Source organism: Scyliorhinus canicula, chromosome 19 (assembly GCF_902713615.1).
Source record: "Scyliorhinus canicula chromosome 19, sScyCan1.1, whole genome shotgun sequence".
Lineage (NCBI taxonomy): Eukaryota > Metazoa > Chordata > Chondrichthyes > Carcharhiniformes > Scyliorhinidae > Scyliorhinus > Scyliorhinus canicula.
The window spans coordinates 60,308,250-60,321,276 of record NC_052164.1 but is presented as its reverse complement, the minus strand read 5'-3'; the positions used below and the strand labels follow the sequence as shown (position 1 = coordinate 60,321,276).

At 44.7% G+C, this 13,027-nt stretch overlaps 1 protein-coding gene across 4 annotated transcripts in view; it reads right to left on the bottom strand.

Annotated features, from left to right (window-relative positions):
- Positions 1–949: 949 nt before the first annotated feature.
- The window catches only part of LOC119954224 (ATP-sensitive inward rectifier potassium channel 1-like), an 84,860-nt gene continuing 72,782 nt past the window's right edge, over positions 950–13,027 (bottom strand). For all 4 annotated transcript variants that reach the window (XM_038779281.1, XM_038779282.1, XM_038779280.1 and 1 more), the window contains exon 2: positions 950–2,427. In XM_038779281.1, coding sequence (XP_038635209.1) covers positions 1,295–2,404 — 1,110 coding nt within the window. In that variant the 5' untranslated portion in view covers positions 2,405–2,427 and the 3' untranslated portion in view covers positions 950–1,294. The remainder of the gene's footprint in view (positions 2,428–13,027) is intronic.

Genomic DNA, 13,027 nt, shown 5'->3' with positions numbered 1-13,027 from the left:
CTGGCCTGGTACTGACCCTCCCTGTGCCACACCTGGCCTGGTACTGACCCTCCCTGTGCCACACCTGGCCTGACACTGACCCTCCCTGTGTCACACCTGGCCTGGCACTGACCCTCCCTGTGCCACACCTGGCCTGACACTGACCCTCCCTGTGCCACACCTGGCCTGACACTGAACTTCCCTGTGACCCCGTGTCCTGGAACTGACCCTTTCTGTGCCACACCTGGCCTGACACTGACCCTTCTTGTGACTCCCCATGGGTTGGCACTGAAACTCCATGTGATACCCCTGGCCGGGGATTGACCCTCCCTGTGAGGTCAGCAAGGTAACACAGTGGTTAGCACTATTGCTTCGCAACTCCAGGGTCCCAGGTTCAATTCCCAGCTTGGATCACTGTCTGTGCGGAGTCTGCATGTTCTCCCCGTGTCTGCGTGGGTTTCTTACATCAATGTAGGTGTAGAAGGCTTTTGACCGGGTAGAATGGAGGTTCCTGTTTGAGATTTTGGGGCGGATTCACTCGCCTCCACGTCAAGTGTTTGGATGAATACGATGAATTCGGGATTCTTTATGCTGTACAGGGGCACAAACTAGGCTGCTGTCCCTGTTGTTGTTTGTGTTGTCCATTGAGCTATTGCGTTTCAGGTGAACAAAAAAAACAAACCACAATACAGCTAGGGCGGCTTGGTAGCACAGTGGTTAGCACTGTGGCTCACAGCGCCAGGGTCCACGCGGGTAGCACTGTTGCTTCACAGTGCCAGAATCCAAGGTTCGATTCCCGACTTGGATCACTGTCTGTGTGGAGTCTGCACATTCTCCCCTTGTCTGCGTGGGTTTCCTCTGGGTGCTCCGATTTACTCCCACAGTCCAAAGATGTGCAGGTTAGGTGGATTGGCCATGCTAAATTGCCCTTAGTATCCAAAAAGGTTAGGTGGGGTTACTGGGTTACGGGAATAGGGTGGAGGTGTCGGCTTAAGTAGGTGCTCTATCCAAGGGCCGGTGCAGACTCGATAGGCCGAACGGCCTTCTTCTACACTGTAAATTCTATGATTCTACGATACCTCTGGCCTGAGACTGACCCTCACTGCGATACCCCTGGCCTGGAACTGACCTATGACGCCCTGGCACTCCCTGTGACACCCCTGTACAGACCCTCCCTGCGTTATACCTGCTTTAAGCTGCCGAAGGGTTTCTCTGGATATAAGTGAATGTTCAATACACAGAAAAAATATTACCTTTTAAAAGGAATTTTCAGAGAAGTACCACATGCACATTCATCCAGCTGTGAAATATATCTTTACATTTTAGTCTCATTGACTTCATTGAGTTGGAATACAGGGTTGTCATAAGCTTTCTTCTCTTTGAGCTTGGCTTCTTTCTCCGTCTGCAGACAGTAGGCACAATGTGGAGTATCCACCTGCACAGTCTTTCCGAAGTTGGAGAAATCAACTCTGTATTTCCCTTCTTTAGATTTGGAGACAATGGGGGAAAATCTGTAGCCCCAGAATACCTCCTCTGGGACGTAAGACGTTCTCACCTGGCAGGTGGCACTAGTGGCTTCTATTGTGCCATCTAAAAAGACCACCAACTCAAAGTCTTGCTGCTTGATGGTCTCAGTTGACATCTCGTAAAAGGGACTGGTTTTGTCAATGATGTGATAGATGGTGAGAGGAGATATGAAGAAGAGATTCTCATTCCCAGCATCAACGATAAAATCAATGTTGACTTGATCCATTATGATGGTCTCACCTTCTAGAGTCACAGTAGTTTTCAAAAGTTTTCCATAAATATGGCTGCCAATCAGCAGGCTCTTTCTGAGATTGGCCACTCGAATCAGGAGACACAATTTCCCCCCACGTTTGCTGATGACAGCACTCTTGCTGAATGTGATGGTTTTGGCTCGTTTCTTTGGTCTGGAGATCTTAGCCAAGATGGCACCGCACATGAAGGAATTAATGATGACACCGAGGATGGATTGAGTTACCAGGAGGAATATGGCTTCACCACACTGCTCCGTCACGCATCTGAAGCCATAACCAATTGTGACCTGAGTCTCGAGTGAGAAGAGAAAGGCAGATGTTAGCCCATTGATGTTCTGCACACAGGGCATATGATTCTCAGTGGGTGAAAATTCAGGAAGGTCCTTGTGCACGTATGCAACGGCATACCACAGCAAGCCAAAGAGGAACCAACTTCCTAGAAAGGCTGAAATAAAGATGATCATCTGATATCTCCACTTAAGGTCAAGGACAGTTGTCCAAATATCCACAAGGAAGCCAATCCTTGAATGCTCCTTGATATTTCCAAATTCTATGTTACACCTGCCATCTTTGGAGACAAGCCGAGCTCGCTGACGATTACGCTCTGTTAGGTTTCTGGTGAATCTCCTGCGGAGGTATTTCAACATTCCGCGGAAAAATACCTTTTGATCTGTGAAGACAATGCCAAAGAATACATTAAACTCCATTATTTACCCTCCAGTGATCTTAGAGTCTCCTCCAAACACATTTCAACCACAAAACTGAAGAGGAAACTGGATTTTATCACGTCTGGTGAAATAAAAATTTCCAACCTAATTTCTATTAAAGTCCTGAATCTCAAGGTATGATTAATTGAGAAGCTGATAGGAATAACCTACGCGTGTTTAAAACAATAACAGGTTAGACATTTTTACAAATCGGGAAAACGTCTGTTAATGTTCAACTGCAAGTTAGCACTAACTTGACAAATAATGATGAGAGTAATGTCCTCTGGTCACTGGGCATCTTTCAAGCTAAATGTGAAAGTTAAACAGCAAGCTAAATAGTTTTACTCTATCGTGCAACACCGAGTTAAATAAAGACCTCACAATATAAATCTGGTTTTACATTGGAAGTCTTACCATTATTTTCTCAATAAATGGAGGGCATTAACGGTCAAGTGGGGTGCAGTCAGTTCTGATTTGGAAGTAGCCAACAGTGGGCGTTGTGAGTGCCGTTGGTTCACACCCAGTCTGGAACTATATTAATGTTTGTGTTAGTAGCTGTGATTTGTATTTATGGAAATGCTTTGATCCAGGTTAGTGAAACTATACCCACCGATCTCATTTGGGAGGTTGCCCTCATTCAAACGGACGTTGAAGGACACCCTGCAAGTGTGTCATACTGAGAGGGAGTTTAACAGGAACTTTAATAAAATGTTATTCATGGGATGTACATGTTGTTGGTAAGGTCAGAATTTATTGACCATCCCTAATTGCCCATGAGAAGTTGGCAGTAAGCCATCTGCTTGAAGCACACTAGTCTTTATGGTGCAGGCGGATCCATACTGCTGCCAATAAGGGAGCTCCAGGACTTTTATTCAGACACAATGATGGAACGACAATATACTTTCTAGCTAGGATGGTGTGTGGCTTAGAGGGGGGGCTTGAAGCTGGTGGTACTTGCATGTGTCTGCAACCCCTTACTATATCCTATGTCTTGGCGGTTGCAGATTAGGAAGATGCTGTAGAAGGCTTTTTGGCGAGTTGTTGCAGTGTATCTTGCAAAAGGAACTCACCTTTGCGTCGTTGGTGGAGTGAATGTTGAGGGAGCGCAAGGTAAAAATTTGACTCAGCTTCAGTCTGAGGAGACAGCCTGAGAGACCTGACTAATTGCTGGAAAAGATATCCTCAGTGTCAACCTCACTCACTGAGCCAGAGCATTCGGGGTTGAAGCACCACTTGAAATTCTGTACGCAATCTGTATCCCCACTTCAGTTTGTAGTGAGTGGGTGCTGCATTATTAGAGATCTCACATTTGATTGAGTCATTAAACCAAGACTCTGCCTGCCTATTTAGGTGGATGTAAAATAGCCCAGGGATCTATTTGAAGAAGAGCAGGTCTTTGCTCACACTGATCTCTTGAACAACATCACCAGGAACAGATTGATTGGTCAGTGATTTAGTGACTGAATCCTGTAGCTTACTGTCTATGAATTGGCTGCTCTATTTGTGGACACACCAGAAGTCACAGTTGTAATCTGCCTTTAAAGGATAACAGCATAGCGTCACTTTAAGGAAAGTGTGTCATGCCGATAGAATCCCTACAGTGCAGAAGGAAGCCATTTGATCCATCGAGTCTGCACTGACCCTCTGAAAAAGCACACGACCTAAACCCATTCCCTCGCCCTATCCCCAGAACCCCACCTAAAATGCCTTTAGACACTAAGGGGTAAATTTAGCATGGCTAATATACATACCCTCCATACCCTAGGTCTCAGTTTCACATACAGCTCTGCAGTTCTGACATCCTCAAGCTCTCTGCCCACGTATATATTTTCACACGTGCCTATTATTAAATAAACCCACAACATGTTTGCACAATCCCTTATGAGTGATTAGTGCCTTTATATTCTTATAACACACATGGCATGGTGTGCAGCAATGGCTCTTTCTAAACAGCATGATGCTTAGTCTTGTTGCAAGGATTCAGTCCAGGCACAACATGGTGAACAGTCTTAGATCATGCTGCATGGAATGAGAAGACCATCAATGTTTTGATCAGTGCAACAGTCAGAGGGAGTGTTGAAACTGCAGCATGATGACTGCACAGAAAGGCTTTGAAAAGGCAGTGCCTGGACAGTGCTTCATTAAAGAGCTGGTAGGCAGACAGATCCCACATGGTCAGTCGGACAGCACATTGAGAGGTCCAGCATCGGGTAGGAAAGGCGAGCGACCAGGCTACGTGCCAGATCAACAGCAAGAAAGAAAGAGTCCCAAGAGAAACCCAAAGAAAACATAAGCACCATAAAAATCACGTCACAGAAGGTTGTGATTATAACGTGTGGCTTCAGGAGTTGCTGAACAATAAATTGAATAAAACAAGAAGGAAGATCAAAGAGATATTTTCCAAATGTCCACAAAATGTCCCTGTCTGAATTGGTACATAGTTGACCTAATCTCCAAATTAAGAATGTTTAAACAGCGTATAGAGTTCTGGTTTCTTGATTCAGGTATATCTGAACCAGCAAGCTATAAAAATCAACCAAAAACTGGGAATGAAGGTCTACACAGGCTGAACACAACAGGATTAACAACAGGAGAGTCGAAAGATCAGCAAAAGATATGGACCACATTAGAAGACGTCTTCAGAATCAGGCTAAACGTCCGTATTCGTCAACTAAAGCCATTTTGACAACAGCCTACAGAGTCCATTGACCACTTCGTCAGCAGATGCAGAGAAAAGGGTGTGTAATGTGATTCTTCAAACCCAGAGCTATCAGACAGACTTGTTGAGTTGCTGATTTCATCCATTTCCCCATGGGAGCATTCCAGAAAGACCTGCTAGGCAAGTCCAAATTGTACAGCATCGAAGAGCTACTTGAGGCTCGATGTTATGACGCGATCCTCGTAGGTTGACAAAGTTTACAGCTCCTAAACTCAACCCCAATTGTTGATGCACTCACTAGAACACTCAAAGCTAGCAAGACATGGGAAGGATTGGCCTTCTGCAAGGCATGTGGCAAAATGAGTCATTGGCAGCGGCAGAGCACAGAACAAAGACTGACCCAGCTAAAAAGAGCTGTGCACTGTGCACAATGGGCACTTCAAGCAATAAGAATGACCAACCACTATCCCATTAGAAACTTAAACATCAGGTGATTGGCAAACCAGAAAATGATGGTGAATTGCACGATGGGACGAGGAGCGGAGAACACGTGTTTCACATGGTTAATCTCACGGAAAATATAGATGCCGTTACAGAATCTGAAGTGTTCACCAAAATTCAAATTATCTGTCCTATAAAGTTGGTAACTACTCGTTATTGACCAAGATTGATACAGGGGAAAGTGCCAACATACTACTCCTGTGAATTCTAAAAGACGCATCCTTGGAAGGCCCTGGCAAAGCTTACTGCTGCGAAAGTTTCAGTGTACAATGAATGGTTCACTAATTTCATACACAGCCTCTATAATATTGGAGTTCAAATACAATCAATCCCCATGTGTCACAGATGTTCTAAATCATGGAGGCTAAATGCTCATTCATGGCACTCTTACAGCACATTGCGACCTAACATTCATGACAATCCATGGAATTAGTCAGACCTCATACAGCAAATCCACATCAGAAACTACTCCTCTCAACTCAGTTCATGATGTCACATCAAAATATCAATTTTTTTTGACACAGTTGACAGTTTCAAGGAAGCTGCAAGATTAAATTTACAGGGGAATGCAAGTCCATCTATTGATCTGGTACATTTTGTGAAATGCAAATGCCAACAGCTACAAGAAAAAATGGCAAAAGATGTTGCACTACGGAAACTGTGGAAAACCATCACTGAAGGATGGTCTGATTGAATTCAGCATGTCCATGAACACGTGAGACCATTTGGGACTCATCAGGACAAGCCAGGCATCTCATAAAGATTAATTTTTAAAAGCTGGCAAGTCATCATACTGGAATCTTTGCAATCCGATATTCTTCAACAACCTCAGCACTCACATGGTCATAGACCAAATGAGAATCCTTGCAAGTCTATTGGCTGTATACAAACAATGGCATTGATGTCATCATCATGAAGCGTAAGACATTTCAAGAATATACATCAAGTCAGCAAAAAGAACCAGTGATTCCACATAGCGTTCCTACCTTCCTTCATCTAAAATAGCATTCAACCTCGACAGAGTTCATGATTCTGATCATCATCATCTAGTTTAACAAGTACACTATTATTCGACAATTATACAATATGTGAAGCACAACGTTCATGCACACTCTAAGTGCTATTTTCAGTTTATTTGCTGTGCCTGTAGAGATCATTACTGATATCAGTCTGCAATTTATTGTCAAGCCGTTTCAGGATATGTGTGAGAAGTGGAATATGGATCACCCTACTTCTTCCCCTCATTATCTTGGATCTAATGACCCAGCTGAATGCTTTGCATGGTAAAATCCCTAATTCTCAAATTAAAACAGACCAATTAATATTTACACATTGCAATGTTACATCTGAGAGTGACACCTTTAAATGCAACTATCCTGTCATTGGCAGAGCTCATCTATGGCAGACCAGTTCATACCAATTTACCGGCTCCTACCTATTGTTCTTTCCCATAAACTGTACAGCAACTTTTAAAACTGCAAGAGAAGGTGGCCAGCATGCACGACACAAATGCGGGTACAGAATGTCATATTTACATTAGGGACAAGTTACCATCCAGATCGCACAGGAGATACATAGCAACTAGCCGAAGTGACAAGGATTTGTTCAGAACCAAGTTCCGATGAAATAATTACACACAGAGGTGCAATGATGATTGTAACTGAGGACAAATCAGATCCATTCCAACTCCTCAACCATTGTGCATCTGGGACAAGATCCCAAATCGAACCAAGAAAAACATCCAAAAATGACAATCCCACATATCATTTTGAGCAATTAAAGAAATCTCCAGATGAAGTTACTATCACAAGATCTGGGCACCCCAGCAGATTACCTCTACACTTTAGAGACTCATAGATTTTATACACCTATGTAATGGCAACTAAACATGAGCATGTATTGTCAATATTCATACATATTTGGCATGGAGAAAAGTACCTCAAAAAAGAAAATGTAATATGCCTTTAAGGGATAGCAGCAAGGGAAGTGTGTCATGTGATCCAGACTCCGTTTAACTTTGTCTGTGATAGAACATAGCTCTGCTGCTGATGTCCTCAACCTTTCGGTCAATGTATATATGCTCCTATGTTCCGAGAGTTAATAACTGAACCCATAATGTATTTGCACAATCACTGATGAGTGATCAATGCCTTTATATTATAAGACACATGACCGTGATGACACTTTAAATAGTAATCGTTTATCAGTGAAGAGCTTTGTCAAATCTTTCTGATGTAAGTTATACTAAATACAAATCCTTTATTCCAATGTGTTGTTCCTTTCCTACACCCATTACTACTCCTTTTGCCTATTGTTCTCTGACATCTTTGTTATTTAAACTCTCGCACACTATCCCTGAGGAATTGAAAGACCTGGAATAGATAATAAGTTGTTAAAACCAATCAAAGCTAAATTTATTCAGTGTGGGTAACAAAGACTGATTTCAGATAGGTGGGAAGTGCCTGATGGCAGGGACAGTAAGAAGTCTTACAACAGGTAAAGTCCAACAGGTTTGTTTCAACACTAGCTTTCGGACCATTGCTCCTTCCTCAGGTGAATGAAGAAGTATGTTCCAGAAACATGTATACAGACAAATTCAAAGATGCCAGACAATGCTTAGAATGCGAGCATATGCAGGTAATTAAGTCTTTACAGATCCAGAGATAGGGGAATCCCAGGAATCAAACTACCCAGCCTTCAGAACAGCGACCACAACACCACACATAGGGGTTAGGAGGTGGGGTGAGAGGTTAATGAAACAGGTGGTTTATCTTATGAAAGAAGTTAGTTTGATAAAGGAGGGGGAGAGGCAGGAGACAAGCCACACCCTTTCAGAGTTAGGTGTGGTGAATGGGCGGCACAATAGCACAGTGGTTAGCATTCTGGCTTCAAAGCGCCAGGGTCCCAGGTTCAATTCCCGGCTTGGGTCACTGTCTGTGCAGAGTCTGCACATTCTCCCTGTGTCTGCGTGGATTTCCTTTCAGTCCGCCGGTTACCTCCCACAAGTACCCAAAAGACCTGCATGTTAGGTGAATTGGACATTTTGAATTCTCCCTCTGTGTACCCGAACAGGTGCTGGAATGTGGTGACTAGTGGCTTTTCACAGTAACTTAATTGCAGTGTTAATGTAAGCGTACTTGTGACAATGAAATTATTATTATTATCTGTTAAGGAATGAGAAGGACTGAGAACAAAGCTATGGAAAGAAGAAAAGGTGGAGCAGGGCTTACTTCGATTGTGGAAGCAAGGTGTCTACAAGTTATTCATATTTGTGGAGTAATTTTGTGAAGTTTGGTTCCCCATTTGAGGCACCATGAGATGGGAATAATGACCACAAAGTTAGGTTGAGTGCCAATAGCTATCTGCATCCCTAATAAGTGAAACTCCAAACTGAACCAGAACTGTACTGTGCAAATTATATCATTAATGTCAGAGCTGAAGATCATAGAAATTCAAGTTCCTGTGGGCTGTATATTAACAGCCAAGTAGCTTTGATTTCGGGACATGGGTAACGTAAGGATCCTTCTTGTTTATTCCCTCTTTATTCTAATATTTCCCTTTTTTTATTTTTGGTGTTGCTTTACATTTTCGATCCACGGACATGTGTCTTTCAGGCAGCCTGCTACATTAATTCAAGTCGACGGTAGCTATGGTCTGTGCCTTTAATTCAAAGAGAAGAATCCAGAAGGCTGGACTGCTTTTGAATGGTGGTGGCAGACTGGCTGGCATCAGTGATGACTTACCTTGATTGATTTATTTGGCTGGTGGCCAATGAATTGGCCCATAAGACTATGCTCTGCCTGGTAGCAGGTAGTGATTGGATCTGATCTCACTGGAATGTTTTCAGAGACACGAGGTTCCAGTTTGGTTTCAGTTTTGCTTCTGGAAGCCTGGATAAAAATATCGAACTAACTCTCTCCAAAAAGATCTAATTAATGCTCTTCAGAAGGACACTTATTGGGCTTACTCTCTCTCTCTGCAGCATATCTAGGTGCCGTTCTCCTGAGACTGCAGAGGACTGAATTCAAACCATGAGCTGAAAGCAAGGTTTGATGTGCAGTAAAGTGTTGCTCCAGAAAGATAGATGCCTGAATGTGAACCTCGAGCTGAAGGCCCAGTTTGAGGGGATTTGAGGGCTGAATTCTCCGCTAGAGGGATTCTCTATCGCGCCCGCAGCGCACCCATACTCGGGGATTTCCCAACAGAGTGGGGCTGTCCACAGTAGGTAACCCCATAGGCTGGCTGGCGGGATGGAGAATCCTACTGCCGGTGGGGACATGTTGCACCAGAAAACTGGTGCGGCGGGATGGAGTATCCCGCCCAAGGTGTTTCTCCAGAAAGCCTGCTGCCTGTGAGTACTATATTTCCTAGCCTGCCGAGACCTTGAATTAATTACTCTACAAAGAAAACCATTACCAGTGTAAACCAGAGACTTTAATCAGCAAGCATGCTGTGAAGAAAGTGTGCTAAAGAACTATGATCTGAAACAGTGACTCCTATCTTTTGACCATCATCCTTATTATTTTTCACACCTTTCTTCCTCCCCTCGATGTCTGTTTATCTTGTGCATGTGTTGGGGGGGGGGGGTAGAGGGAGTCAGGGGTTAGGTGATAGTTAACCAGTTGTATTAGCTACATTTTCCATGATAGATCTTGTTATAGATAAATAGTAATTCTGTTTAAACATACAAACCTGGTGACTGTAATTATTGGACAGCCAAGGGCTAAAGATTTCAGGTATTTTTATAAGAATCATTAGTTAATTCACTTGTGTTGCAACTCCAGGATGATTGGGGCTGGAATTGGCTGCAAACTTGCCAAGAGTGTCGCAACAATAGTGGGAACAAGTTGGGCAGCTTTGTGTTGGAACATGGGATCAGGAAGAGCCCGCTCTTCTCCGCAATTCCAGTAGATCATGGCGATTTCCATACCTCCATTCCAGTTATCAACCTTTGCCCCATATCACTCACCTAATAAAATCCATCAATCTCTAGCTTGAAAGCTCCAGTTGTCTCAGAAAAGACAAGTGATTGCTGACACCGATGTAAGTTTAATTAATTTTAGGAAGTAACATCATAAGCTTGTAACTTGAGTTGATCTCGCAGTTTGAGCAGGATACGAGTATTTTATCCCCATTTGTGTTTATGCTGTATCCATTGCTGTAGCTTCTTGCGTTGGAGACGCCATTTCGATTTCACTTATGTATGCATTCTTTTTGTACAGAATCTTTTGCCGAAATTTGCTATTCAGTTCCATCTGATGTTATAGTCTGAGATTAGTATGGCCAGTAGAAAACTACACTTCATGACGCTCATAATTATTTCACCAGGGCATGACAGGTGAATGAGCATGTTGTCATTATCTTGTTAACCACAGCATTCACCAACTCAAACCCCATCAAAAGCATGGAATGCAAGGCCACAAAACTAAACGAGATAGGTGGCATAACTCTCCATTTGGGAGACAAAGGGCTGGATTCTCCGATTTTGAGGCGCTGTCCGGAGGAAGTGTCTGGTGCAACACGGCGCGTGCCAGACAGTGCCCTCCTGTAAACCCCCTCACCATCCTCAGACCACCCCCCCCAGCAGTCCCACCAGCACCGTTGAAGTCCCCCCCCCGCCCCGGTCAGTGGAACGGCTCCGCCCCCAACTGTAGCAGCGCTGGACACAGTCCGCAGCCGCCAAGCGACGTTAACGAAAACCCAGAGCACACGTGTCCCTCGCCATCGCGATATCGGCCCATCGGGGGCAGAGCATTGGGGGAAAGCCTCAGGTGATGTCCTGACGCCACCCGGTGATGTGCGGCGTACTCACTGATGACGCCCTTTTCGAGGGGTTCGAGCATCCGAAAATAGGGGCTGCCTCCAATTTTGGCATCAAAAGGGAATTCTCTGCCCGATCGCCGAATACAGTTTTGGCGTCAGCAAGCGGAGAACCCCGTCCTTAGTTTTGACGTCGGGATTGAATTGCGTGTGGTTTGCGTTCACGCTGGGGGCACTATTTGGGGAGCAATTCAGGACATGCTAATAGGCCAGCACTTGCTGGGGCGAATTCTGAGCAATTCCTGGCCTAGCAAATGCTGTAACTGCTGGGGCTGGAGTTAGCGCAAAGAGCCTGGCAGCTGGAACTGCTTTTAAGAGCCCCACAGAGCACACACTCACTGCACCCACCAAGATGGCTCAAAGACGATCTGCCTCCCGAGGTTGGGAGTCTGAAGTGGACCCACGGCTCCATGCCAGTGAGGAGGGGAGGGACAACCTCTTCCCCCGCATGGGCCACAGACTCGAGCCTGACCTCCAGAACACGGCCTGGGAGGTGATGGCTGAGGCAGTCAGCACCTCCAGTCTCACCAGGAGGAGATAGCTGGTGATTTGGAGGGGTGAGGGTCACTGGTGAATCCTCTGCCCCGAGAGGGAAGAGAACCAGGGAGGGTCCCAAAGGCTGCAGACATCCTTTGGTTGGGGTGAGCTCTGCTGATCCCTTGCTTCCTTTGCAATGAGGCCGCACTTCTGAGGAGTGCCAACACCTGGTGGGCTTCTGATTGAGCTTGGCCCTTGATGAAACAGCTAGGTGTGAAGGTGTCCAGAGGGATGGCCTGGGTGGGCTCCCAGATGACCAGAGGCCTTTGGAGCATTTAAAGGACACAGACAGCACTCAGCAGTGAGAGCAGCCAGGAGCCTGTAAGTGACACAATAGGGGTGCATTTAAAAGTCAGACTGTAGCAATAGCATTCTGAACTAGGCTATTCTGATCCTATTGCAGACACCCCAAGTCCAAGGACTTGGCACCAAGTAACTACCGGCTGCTGCTCCTGGCCCAGAGAGCCATTCCCGACAAGCCCAACAGTTTTCAATGGCTTTTCAGTGTTTTTCTAGCCTCCCGCACTCCCTCTGCAGCAATGGCACCCAGTCCACGTTTGTCAATACTTATAGTAATTAACACATACCAGACGGGGCAACGGGGAAGGGGGAGGAACCATAGACCGACCCAGAGGGCAATGAAATGCACATCGGGTCAGTTAAACGAAGGACAAACTAAACCTCTCTGTAAAATAAAGGAAATTAGCGCTGGCGAGAAAAATGTGATGCGTATATATGCAACTGCTTATAAATATGGGAAATGCCAATAAAAATATTTTTTTTTTAAATTGGGATGCACTGGTCTGCCAAAAATGAACTCTGCAAATGATGGAATAGTTGCACTTAAAGGTGCAGTGATGGGGAATCACAACATACTTGGGTAGAGAATTCCAAAGATTCACAACTGTTTCAGTGAAGAAATGTCTCTTCATCTCAATTCTAAATGGTAGACTGCCCCTAAAATATCTTCTCGAATTATAGAGTCCCCACAGTGTAGAAAGAGGCCATTTGGCCCATCGAGTCTGAACCAATACTGTGAAAGACCA